The sequence below is a fragment of the Thunnus albacares genome, chromosome 19, assembly GCF_914725855.1.
Source record: "Thunnus albacares chromosome 19, fThuAlb1.1, whole genome shotgun sequence".
NCBI lineage: Eukaryota > Metazoa > Chordata > Actinopteri > Scombriformes > Scombridae > Thunnus > Thunnus albacares.
In genome coordinates, this window is record NC_058124.1 from 17,611,782 (window position 1) to 17,623,583 (window position 11,802).

Genomic DNA, 11,802 nt, shown 5'->3' on the forward strand with positions numbered 1-11,802 from the left:
AAATATAATTTATTTTTATTGGACATTTTCCTATCTGAATTTATGTACCCTAAAAAACACTTAAATTAAGTACATCGGTGAAATGACCTTTTAGAAACGTACCTGTACTGTACGTATCTAATGATAACAATCCAAAACCCCATAAATTCAGATATATGGTTTTCGGAGAAAAATATTTCAAGCTTATGGTATTTAAACATTACGTATTCATTTTATTTTTAGGTTTTCAAGCAATAGCAGCTATTAATTTGCTTCCACACGTTTAAACTCTCCAAGATAACATGAAAACAAAAGTATATACACAATTAAATGTTCTAATTGTACTTCTGAAAACTCTTAAAATCTTCTTGTAAGGTTAATACAGAAACTGAAAATTGTCTCTACTCCACCTAATACTGGTTACATTGGAAAATGATTATATGAAAGCAAAAGTATATACACAATTAAACGTTTTAATTGCACTTCTGAAAACACTTAAAATTTTTCAGTAAGGTTAAAACAAACTGAAAATCTAGGTCTCTACTCCACCTACTACTGGCTGTACTGGTTAATGGGCTGCACCGCATTAGCAGATAAAGTGCTTTACAGTTTGCCTCTCAATCATCCATTCACACACAAAGTGACTGACAAAAACCACAGAAATGTAAGTACTGTTTAATGCAACAATTATTTATTTTTGAAAAGAGAAACATTAGATCCCGAGATTACATCATTGAAGTCCCATAGTTCAGAATCCTATACATTGGCCCATTTATCTGATTTTGGATTTCATTATGTTTTTCTCCTCATAATTGTCACTTTTATTTTCCTGAAAATAAAATGCAACAGTTAAATATAAAACATTCCCCCACGTGCAGGAGAATTAGCTAGTTATTCTACAATGAATATAAAACATTTCCAGTACAATAGAGGTAATATGGACAGCAAAAGGGCTTTGTGACATGAGCTCATAGTGGCCATAAATATGTACAGACTGTTACAGAGTTTTATTCACAAGTGTAAGATGTCTTTCTAAGAGCAATTTTAAAGACAGTGTTCCAAAAACAATCTCCATACTGTGTGGCATAACCTTGCTTCCAAAAACTCTCACCCTAAATTATTCACATAAAAATCTTTTTCCCACACTAAGCAGAATATAAGTCTGAGAATCATTTAACTGGATGATGTAGGATGAAGATGCAGGCTTTTCCACATATATTATCTTTTTTCTGCCACCTCCTCTCCCTCAGTGTGGGTATTCTGGTGGACCTTTAAGGCGCTCTCTCGCGCAAAGCTCTTTCCACAGGTAGGGCAGGTGTATCCAGGGCGGTGAGCTCTAACCATGTGTGCTTTGAGCTGGTCAGGCCGAGTGTAGCTTTCATCACATTCTGTGCATGCATGAGCCTTCTGAGGGGGCAAGGTAGACCCATGTTTCTCCTTCTTGTGTACCCGCAGGGCAGCAACAGAAGGGAATATGAGGTCACAATTTGCTTCAGGACAAGGGATCTTGAGCTCCGGTTGAGCCTCATTGGGGGTGTATCCCTCTGTCAGAGAATCACTGTATCCTTTAAATTCCTCTTCTGCTTCTTCTTGTTTGATCTTCTTGCTGTTAACCATCCCTACCTCAGCTGCGTTCTTGGGTTTACGGCCACGTTTTTTGGCTGGCGGCTTAACGTCACAGTTTTGACTATTAGCAAATTTCTCCTGGTGCTGCAGGAGCTCTTCTTCCGTCTGGAAACCACTACTACATTTGCAACATTGGTAGGTGTTGATGTCTTCAGCCACTATCGGGCGCTGGGGGTGCACTGCAATACGATGGTTGCGAAGTCGCGAAGGACTGGGGAACAAGGCACCGCAGTCTCTACAGGGACACCGTCGCTCTATGCATTGATGTCGTCTGTGTTTTGTCAGCTGCAAAAGATGGAACAATCAGCATGGACAAGAAACAATCATTTTATCAGTTTCCAAGAAAAGTACGCTACCTGCTGTGTTCTTACCTCAGTGAAAGTAAAGAAGCTTTGCTGGCAATAAGGGCAGCAGAAGGGCTTCTCCTCTGTGCTGTGGGAGGCCTGGTGCTGGCTGAGCTCCTCAGAGGAGGAGAAGCACTTGTCACACTTGTAGCATGTGAAGAGTGTATCAGTCTGCAGTATTATGAGCAAAAACAGTGTTTAAAATTAATGAAATCCCAAGGCAAGACTTTATACACACATTTTTGTGAAAGGTGAAAATCTCACATTAAAATGTTATTTTTCTTAGCTACCAAATTACTCCTAAGTACAAGCATTTCCATTTCCATCCCTAAATTATATTAATTTATTTACAAAAAGACTCAAACAAACACAGCCAATACAGGTTGATACATACAAATAGATACCAATAAACAATATTAATGAATAAGATTTGTAGTATTAATAGATTCCTAACATTACATATTCTTGACAATGAATGAATGCCTCATGCAATTCTTATTTTGTATAAACGATTAGTTAAAATTCAGGCAGATTTCTTTAGTGTTATATCAAAATCAAAGTATCAGTTGTACCCCAATTTATCACAGAAATAGTGGTACCTGCATTTATGCCAACCAATAATCAGAAGAAATTGCAGTACAGAAATGCCAGATTTTTTTGAGGTGATTTAAAATTAGTGTTACATAATTTATTCAACAGAGAACACTAAAAAGTGTTTCCATCGTAAAAAATGTCCCACACAGTACATATCTTGGTGAATGTTTATGTTATACGTTAATAATAAATACTGGCAAATACATATCTGATTTGGTTTGACTGACTCAAATATCAATATTATACACACAAATGCAGCATTTAGCAGCCTCTAATCCAGATATTATAACACTGCAGTTGTAATTCACTGTTCACAGATATTAAATGCATGATGCATCGGCGAGTTTGTTTTACTACAAAACCTGCATGGCATTTTTTTGAGTCTTATTTATTTTACCTGCTGCAGCTGCTGTTTGTACTGCTCCCGATGACTCTTCCTCATGTGCCTCTCCTTGGCTTTGGAGTTACAGAAGGTGATGAAGCATTGAAAACACTGTAGACTCTCATGCTGATCTGCATCACAAAAGAGATGGCAAGTTTTGTGATGCTTTTTTGTGATACAACAAGATACAATATAATAGATTGATATAACTGCACGCATTATGTCTTCTGTGATAAAATGAGACTATCAGAATTACAGCATATCATGTCTGAACTTTGCATATAAATGTTAGCTAGGTGCTTACAGGACTGCACGGGGGTGATGACGGGCTCAGACTTGATCTCTGCTGCAGTGGACATCATATCACTCCCAACAACGACTTTCTCTATCTTCAACATTTCCATGCTGATGCTTTCACACACACACCACCACACACATGGAGCTGCAACATAGGAACACAAGGCTGATGAATGCACACACATCTTTTTTATTTTATTTTAACCCCCTTCCTTAAAGCAGACACAGCTACACAGCTGCAGAGGTGCTAGCGTTAAATTGACCCGCCTACGAGGCATCAGGATGTCTCAGATAAATTAATTAATGTAGGAGATCGGGCTGATTGAAAGCTAAGTGAGACTGCAAAAATACATGCAAGTCCTGGGACAGGGGGGAGTTTTGAATACTTCGGGCAGACTAATTACTAAATAAAGACAAAACAGCTAACGCTAGGCCTAGCTAACAGAAGGATGGAGGCAACAGACAGTGGTCGACATGCATCGCTACAACTAAAAGCAACGCGTCTATGTTAAAATATTAAAATATGTGTTGCCTTGTGTTTCGTTTCGCTAGGTACTTGTGCACTTCAAGGCAGCGTCGGTGGAGGGATTTACGATTAATTTTGACTTGAGTCTTTGTAAACAATTCAAAAATACATCAGTTTCTTACCGTTTGAATCGTCCACTAAGGTGAAGTCGCGGAGAGCGTTTCTGCCCACATCACGTGACACGGGAAAGTATCGCGCCGATCACGCGAGATTACAGAACAACGCTGTTTTGTCCCTTTGTCTGGACGGTACCGTTCATTGTATTGTTTGTACAGTAGCATCTTCGCTTGCAGTGTTTCTATCATAAAAGCTCTAAATATTAACGATAGCTCTGTGGAACTTAAACTTTCCATTTAATATAAATATGAACAATATGATTGTTAGGTGTTGGCTTTTCTACATTCATTCTAAGCATAAAAACACTACTTAAAATGTAATAACCATAATGCCACCATCGTATAAACAACAAAATAAAAGTAAAAGCTAATTTACAGATCCCCTCCAAATGTGTTTTAAGATGTTTATGAAATAGTCTTTGAATAATAATGTGTCTAACTGTTTTTCCACAAAAGAAAAATTCAATTATCCCCTTAAAATCCCACTCTTACTAAAATCTACTTTTTATCCCTCATTAAGAATCTAAAAAAGCTTTCAAAAACTGCTGGACACAAGATATTTCCTACTTCACTGAGAAGTCCATTCTCAGTGTATGTGCACTGGAGGCTTCAAGTTTCTATATCACAAATACTGTGTTGAATACTGGACCAGGTTTGGATCCAAACTAGTTGTGATGTCACAAATCCTCCTCGTAGGTGCACACTTTAAACTCAGATTTTGGTACACACATCAATCTGCACAATGAGCTCAACCATCCAACTGAGGTGATTATAAGCAAAACACACTTTTGAGTGGAAGAGGACTTTAAGGTTCATAGAACTTTATTGGTGAGTTCAGACAAGGCAGATACATCAAGGCAAAACTTAATGATGAGGTGATAAGACGGCACATTATTTTTTTAAATAATTTGTGAAGACACAAGGGTTAAGGACAAATGAGGCAGAAGAGTAAGTCCATGGAGATGATGGAACTGTTTAAGCCCTGGCCTGCTTCTGCTGCTGGTATTCACCAATTCGGCTTTCCATCACAGGCCTGAAGTGCCTGATCAGTCCCTGAGAGAACAGAGGGAAGAGAGCAGAGGGGAATAGTTTGTTAATCCCTCTTGAATTAAAGTTAGAGAACCACAGTTTGTAGTACAAACAGTATGCCAGTAAGTATTTAAGAGCACCACAAACTACAGCCTGCAAAATTACCATTTCACCAAATTTAGATTTATACGTAACAAACTGTCAAAGTGCATCTCAGACAGTCGTTTCCCTTTAATTATTTCAATGACCCTGTTGGCATGTGCAGGCATTATGACATGTGTTTACCTGTACAGGCCATGCAGCACCGTCTCCCAGGGCACAGATAGTGTGTCCCTCGATCTGCTTACTGAGCTCCCAAATCATGTCGATCTCCGATGACCGTGCGTCACCTCGCACAAAACGCCACATCATGTTGTTCATCCAGTCCACTCCTGCACAAACAGAGGAAAAGGGAGATTTTTTTTTTTTAGGCCTGCAAACTGTACTGCAACCACAACTGAAATCCAATGTGTGGAACCGGTTGGTGCCACTGGTGCATGAAATTAGAGAAAAACATTGAAAAAGCACTTACCTTCTCTGCAAGGTGTGCACTGGCCGCAGCTCTCGTGTTTGTAAAACTCAATCAGGCGGGCGATAGCTCTGATAATGTCAGTCTGCAAAAGCAATGCATCCATCAATGTAACGGATGCTGAATAATGTTGTTTTATGAACGATAAGAGACCGTGTGAACTGACAAACTTACGGATTTGTCCATGACAATAAGAGCGGCTGTGCCCAGACCGGTCTGAGCCTGGATGAGGCCGTCAAAGTCCATCAGCACATCTTCACACACGCTCTTGGGAATGAGGGGTGTTGAGGAACCACCGGGGATCACAGCCAGCAGGTTATCCCAACCACCACGCACTCCACCTGCCACACAGATGATCATTTAAATTAAAAAAAACAACGACAACTATGCATTCACTTAGATTATGATTACATTAAGATGTCTTTATCTTTTCAGTTTATGACCTCCTTGGCACAGGTATGAACGAATTATGAATATAAGTCTTTAGGTCGTCCCTTTCCACCATATTACCTAAATTATTTACAGGGGGAAGCCCACAGTTTTATTAAACCACAAGAGAAGGAACTGTACTCAAATTGGAAATATACCAAATGACCTAAGGTGTTATTAACTCAAAAATGTTCTCTTCCTAATTTTAAACAATTTAATTAATCTGATTCAAGTAGGCTAATTACAGAATGACACACATTTCTGTGTCACATGTACCTGCGTGCCTCTCAATGAGGTCTTTCAGAGGGACAGACATCTCCTCTTCTACGGTGCAGGGGTGGTTAACGTGGCCAGAGATATTGAAGAGCTTTGTGCCAGAGTTCCTCTCTCTGCCGAAGCCCAGAAACCACGAGCCTCCACGGCGACAGATGGTGGGCGCCACGGATACAGTCTCCACATTGGCAACAGTAGTCGGGCAACCGAACACACCTTTGAGAAAGCAGCAGGAGTGATCCAGACATTTCAGAATTACTTTTGGAAAGTGACAAGCAGAAGTCTGTGTTCAGATCACAGTTACTAGCAGGTTGAAGAAAATGCGGCAAGTGTGACGATGCAGTAGGGAATACAGGTTAATGACAAATAGGATCAATATTTTTTTTTTTTCATGTTTTATCTACATGAAGTGCTCACATTTGTGAACCATTCTGTGCACTGAAACTCACCCACGTCAGCAGGAAATGGGGGCTTCAGGCGGGGCTTCCCCTGCTTTCCCTCCAGGGACTCGATAAGAGCGGTCTCCTCTCCGCAGATGTACGCTCCAGCGCCACGCATCACAAACACATCAAAGTCATAACCGGAGCCACAGGCGTTCTTTCCAATGAGCCCAGCAGCATAGGCTTCATTGATAGCCACCTAAACACAGAGAGTAAAAGTATGATGCTTACACAGGAAGTACTATGACAGACACATGAGAGAAAAATAGGGGTGTTCAATTAAAAATTAAAATATGGGGTGTTCAGTCATGTTTTGAGTATATCATGTAAAGAGAAAAAAAAGAAACAATTTTATAAGCAACACACTAAAACAAACTACACTTTTACTTAGAATAAGGTAAATAAGTTGAATATTAATTCAAAGTAAGGATTCAAATCCAGTCAAGAATTTTCTCTATAGGGTATCCTTCCAGTGACTGCTCTGCACTTCGGCTTATGCCTGTATTTAGTCATTTTATAGTGTGTGTATAGTGATTTCTAGTGAGTTTAAATATTACTGCCTTTTTTCCCCCAAAATAGCACTGTAATTTTTTATTTGATTATTTTAGACCAGTGGTTCCCAGCTGGTAGGTCACGAGCATTTTGGTCAAAAAAAAATTAAAATGTCACGAATGTAGTGAAGGAACAATACTCTCATTTTGAGGAACCATTTACCGCTTCCTAGTTAGTGCAACATGCAACTTATCAAAGTAAGGTGACCTATCGATGTCGACTTTGAGCGTCATGTGATCCTCGCCTTGCATGTCAATATCTGTAGCAGCCTTTCTGAAGACAGAGAGGAAGTTCGAGCCACAACAGATTGACCAAACTGACAAAATATATTTAGCTCCGTTTTACATAAAACATTTTTGAACACAAAATAGAAGAAAAAAAACATTTATGCATTTTACTGGCCTGGCTTGAAATGTAGCTTGAAAACTTTTCTCCTCCTTATCGTTTCAGCATTATGTAGCTATTGTATTGCCCTCTTTGTGTTAGGCCTGTTTACACACTGTGCTGTAATAATAGTTTGCCTAGTAGTGTAAATATAGTGTTGAATAGGACTAAATTCGCTGTAACTGTTGCATGTTTGCAATGTTTTTTAAATGTTCGTTTTAATCCCTAATTGCACTCTCTTGTTCATCTACTGAGCATTAAACCTCAGTTGTACTTAAGTTATTTTAGTTTTCATTTTGTGAGGGTGCAGTCGAGGTTAACACTGTCTCCTCTCAACAGGAAGGTGGTGGGTTTGAATCAACTGATTGGTGGAATGGACCCAGAGGCTAGACCGGTCGGGAACCACTGTTTTAGACTCCTACTAACTAAAAAGTTTAGTCTGTTTTCACCTGCAGGTTGGATGACTCGTTGTAGAACTCTCCTCTGATATAGATGTAGGCAGCACGCGCCCCCATGGCCCTCCCCGCGACCAGGCAGCCCTCCACCAGCTTGTGGGGGTCGTTCCTCATGATTTCCCTGTCCTTACAGGTGCCAGGCTCTCCCTCATCTGCATTCACCACCAGATACTTTGGCCTAAAGGGAGGAAATAGAACAGGGTTAAATTGAATAGAGGAAATGTAATTTGTTTTCACACTGCAGCCACAGCAGTGAGTGAGCCCAACAATTTTACTTTTCAGTCTGAATCTTGATTTGCCAATATTAATATTTGACTTCAGAAGATCAAAAGCATCTAGCATCTATCTATTTGCTGGTTTAACTGCCAAATGAATTCAAATAAATCCTGCTAAAATGAAATTAATTGACTGTTGGCTTGTTTTAAAGCAGCACAAGTCAAGTTTCTGCCCTGAAGTGCCAACAAGAAAGGATAAATTGAATTCTGAGTGGCTGGTAGGGATGCAGTTGATAAAAAAATACTGACTTCAGAAAAAGGTGAAGTAACTGAAAGTTCGATCTTTTCTGCACAGAGTGCCTTTTGTCATTTGGATTGATTTATATTGATTATAAATCAAGCAAGTTGGCCAATATTGATTCACTGTCCATAACAAGTACAAATACCAAACATCTAACTGTTACAGCTTTGCCAGTTGTAAGATTTGGTGTCTTTTGAATAAATAATCAACACTCTGACTTTGAAAATAATTGTCAGTTATTGCCATAATCTCTTTTCAGTTTGGATTCATCATTTCCCAGCAGTTATCTGTTAAAAAAATCTACAGTTAATTTGGGAAAATACAGAAATTCCAACAGGTCAAAAAGGCTGATAAAAATCTAGCAGAATGACTCCTCACTGACCTGCCGTCACTGGGCTTGTTCATGAAGCTCCACTTCATGCCAGTTGGGAAACCAGCTCCGCCTCTCCCACGCAGGCCAGAAACCTTTATCTCATTGAGGATCCAGTCGACTCCTTTAAGAAGGATCTCCTTAGTCTTGTACCAGTCTCCACGCTTCAATGCACCCTTCAGCCTGAAGCACAATCATGAGTTAGTGAAGAAGACTGTGTTTTGTGTTTGGATTTTTATATAACTATTCATTCTTATCAGTTCTGGCTTTTCTCAGCCTTTACTTTCCTTTTCTTTTACAGCTTGTATCATGCAAGGTTATCAATTAAAGCCATATAGATATTATGCTTTAGATGTTATAGAGCACATTAAAATATATCAGTGTCTTTACCTCCACTCATGACGGCCATAAAGGTTTGTGAAAATTCTGTCCTCATCTGCCAGAGGCCCGTATGTTGTTTTCTTAGGAGGACTCTGGAAAAATAAGAGATAAAATGTCAACATAACTTTTACCATTTAATTGATTTTGTTTTAGTTTTAACAGAATATACACTATGTACCTGTGCTGTGCTGTTGAATCGGGTGATAGCAGTCACGCCACCTTGAGTGACTGCAGCTGGGGCGCGCACCACCCCGCTCACTACAGCTCGAGACAGGGACAGCATCCTTCCTGCATAGAGGAAAGACCATAACATGACAAATCAAATACTGACAGGAGCATGCACAGGTTAGTTTGGGTTACTTTAGTTTAACGAGAAAACGCAAATCACAGTTAAATTTTGAAACACTGAACAGTAAAACACGTTGAGATGACACAGGTAAACAAAACTATATGTAACATTGTGATCATATTGTGGTGTGGGATTATTTTTTAATATCTTGTATTGTCCAAATTAAAAATACAGTGAAATTACAGAATTTCTTGATAGAAATTAGGGCTGGGTACCGTTGAAAAATTGTCAAGTACTGACACCTGGCACGGAGATTCTTGGTCCGACTTATTCTTTGATCAGATAGTTTAAAGTAGTTTTTTTTTTAAAAAAATCTAATTTTTGCAAATTTTAGACTAAAATTTTTGTTTTATTGTGCTGTTCTTGGAGAGGTTTAGCTTTTTTAATTACATGAAGAGTGTTCTGTATTCATATTTCTTTTTTTCTATACCCGAGATATAGAAAAAAGTATAATTCTTACACTAGTACCAAAACTCATGTATGGTATCAGCACTAATATAGTAAAAAACAACAACACCTAAATACCTCTCTGAGAGATATTTGAAGTGCTACAGAGTGCTAGCTGAAAATGTCAGCTCAAACTTGATTTCTTAGTACCTCCTTACATAACCTTAACAAGTCATGTTCCATAACTAAACAGGTGGGAAAAAGGTCATCTGACTACTTTAACATGTTTTTTTTCTGTCTCTATCATCTGCCAAGAATACATTGAAGGATAGGTGCACAGTTTTTCAAGTTTGTCTTAAAACAACAGTCAAGTGTCCATATGGACACTGAAAGCGGTTTTCCTCGCTGTAATCATTCCTCCTGTTCATACTGGCTGTTAAAAGATCCCCTTCAAATGTGTTTTTAATGTAATTGTTGGGGGCCAAAATCCACAGTGTGTCCACACAGTCATTTTGTGCAAACATTAATTTAAAAGTTGATGTGAAGCTTATGTGAAACTTCAGTAGTCTGAGTTAATCATATCAAGTGGATACCTGCCACATTTACAGTCTTCTTAGCATGAAATTCCCTCTTTGTGTTTCCTCAGATAGTGTTTCCCTGTTGAGCTGCAGTGGCAGAATAGTAACAAAAAGAGGGACTTTGGCCCTAAAAAGTCTGTACTGTTGAAAGATTGATTGGACAAATTTTGACAGCTGAAGCTTCATATTAGCTTCATATAAACTTTTAATTACATTTTTGCACAGAAGGAGGACTTTGGATTTTGTCCACCATCTCTCACATAGTAAGTGCATTATGAAGGGACTTTCTAATGGCCAGTATGAACAGGAGGAATGATTATGGCAAGAAGAACTTACTTCACTGGTCATTTGGGCTCCTGACTGTTGTTTTAAGACAAACATGAAAAAACTGTGACCTTATCCTTTAAGTGTTTTAATAAATGAATCAACCTTTAAGTTAACTTATAGGTTATAACTGCCAAACAGTTTTTTTATCCCATCAAGAAGCATCAAAACAAAAGCAGTTAGACGGATTCTGTTTCAGAAAAAAACAGCAAATATATTTTATTTAAACACAATAAAGATAACTGACACAAACTACACTAACTGTCTAACTAACTGTTTTGTTAGCGGCGATGAAAATTGATCAAATCGTTATTTGACACTGATTTAGAGATGACCGACACCTTGTGTAACTTCTTCTGTGATGTTATGTCAGAGTTAGCTAACACACGAGACGGCGAGCCTTTTATAATCCTTTCCGTCCAGCTGTTGGACTAAAGATGAACATGCTCGTGAAGAAACCCATTAACAACGAACAAATCTGGATTATTTTTGCATTGCTTGGGTGTGATTATAAGTAGTACGCACTGACCTCCATGCTCACATAGCTAAAGCTAAAGCTAGCCTAGCAAAGCTAAGTTAGCTGGCGGTTAACCTTGTAATGTCAACACAGAAGGAGCTAATTCACAGCTAAGCATGTAAGTGTTAAAGTGACGACATGTCAGCTAGTAGCTCTTATCGGATTCAAAACATTTCCAGCACGAATTTACGGATTTTACGGTTTAGTACAGGTTAGCGGACCTTACCTTCGCTATGTCCCGAGTTTATGAAATACAGACCGGAAGCTGACGACCACACTGGCGGAAATAGTCATCAACAACACAACTGCAGTGAGCTGGAGGCTTTTAAAGTTTTGGTTGCACAACATGCTGACAATGAACCGCCCTCTCTGCAATTATACGTAAC

General features: G+C 38.9%; 2 protein-coding genes across 3 annotated transcripts; both read right to left on the bottom strand.

Moving 5' to 3' along the window:
• Positions 1–648: 648 nt before the first annotated feature.
• LOC122969725 (oocyte zinc finger protein XlCOF22-like) lies at positions 649–3,961 on the bottom strand. 2 transcript variants are annotated; one of them, XM_044335668.1, is made up of 5 exons: positions 3,871–3,961; positions 3,230–3,367; positions 2,941–3,056; positions 1,977–2,120; positions 649–1,890 (listed from the first exon to the last, which is right to left on the bottom strand). In XM_044335668.1, exons 2-5 carry the CDS (start codon positions 3,327–3,329, stop codon positions 1,198–1,200), a joined length of 1,053 nt encoding a protein of 350 aa, XP_044191603.1. In that variant the 5' UTR covers positions 3,330–3,367; positions 3,871–3,961; the 3' UTR covers positions 649–1,197. The 2 variants fall into 2 exon arrangements, with proteins under 2 accessions (XP_044191603.1, XP_044191604.1); XM_044335669.1 differs by lacking the exon at positions 3,871–3,961 and adding an exon at positions 3,755–3,843.
• Positions 3,962–4,664: 703 nt separating this feature from the next.
• Positions 4,665–11,743, bottom strand: ndufv1 (NADH:ubiquinone oxidoreductase core subunit V1). The gene is made up of 11 exons (XM_044336366.1): positions 11,643–11,743; positions 9,440–9,549; positions 9,271–9,353; positions 8,893–9,063; positions 7,989–8,172; positions 6,613–6,802; positions 6,167–6,379; positions 5,636–5,802; positions 5,465–5,546; positions 5,179–5,324; positions 4,665–4,917 (listed from the first exon to the last, which is right to left on the bottom strand). Exons 2-11 carry the CDS (start codon positions 9,542–9,544, stop codon positions 4,840–4,842), a joined length of 1,419 nt encoding a protein of 472 aa, XP_044192301.1. The 5' UTR covers positions 9,545–9,549; positions 11,643–11,743; the 3' UTR covers positions 4,665–4,839.
• Positions 11,744–11,802: the final 59 nt, after the last annotated feature.

Excerpts from the sequence above, each read along its gene's own strand:
- ndufv1 (XM_044336366.1), bottom strand. The coding sequence starts at position 9,544 with ATGCTGTCCCTGTCTCGAGCTGTAGTGAGCGGGGTGGTGCGCGCCCCA. Across the intron at positions 6,380-6,612 it reads CCCATTTCCTGCTGACGTGG|GTGTGTTCGGTTGCCCGACT; the intron begins GTGAGTTTCAGT and ends GCTTTCTCAAAG. Across the intron at positions 5,803-6,166 it reads CCTCATTGAGAGGCACGCAG|GTGGAGTGCGTGGTGGTTGG; the intron begins GTACATGTGACA and ends TCTGTGTGGCAG.
- LOC122969725 (XM_044335668.1), bottom strand. The coding sequence starts at position 3,329 with ATGGAAATGTTGAAGATAGAGAAAGTCGTTGTTGGGAGTGATATGATG. Across the intron at positions 2,121-2,940 it reads ACAAACAGCAGCTGCAGCAG|ACTGATACACTCTTCACATG; the intron begins GTAAAATAAATA and ends ATAATACTGCAG. Across the intron at positions 1,891-1,976 it reads GCTTCTTTACTTTCACTGAG|CTGACAAAACACAGACGACA; the intron begins GTAAGAACACAG and ends CATCTTTTGCAG.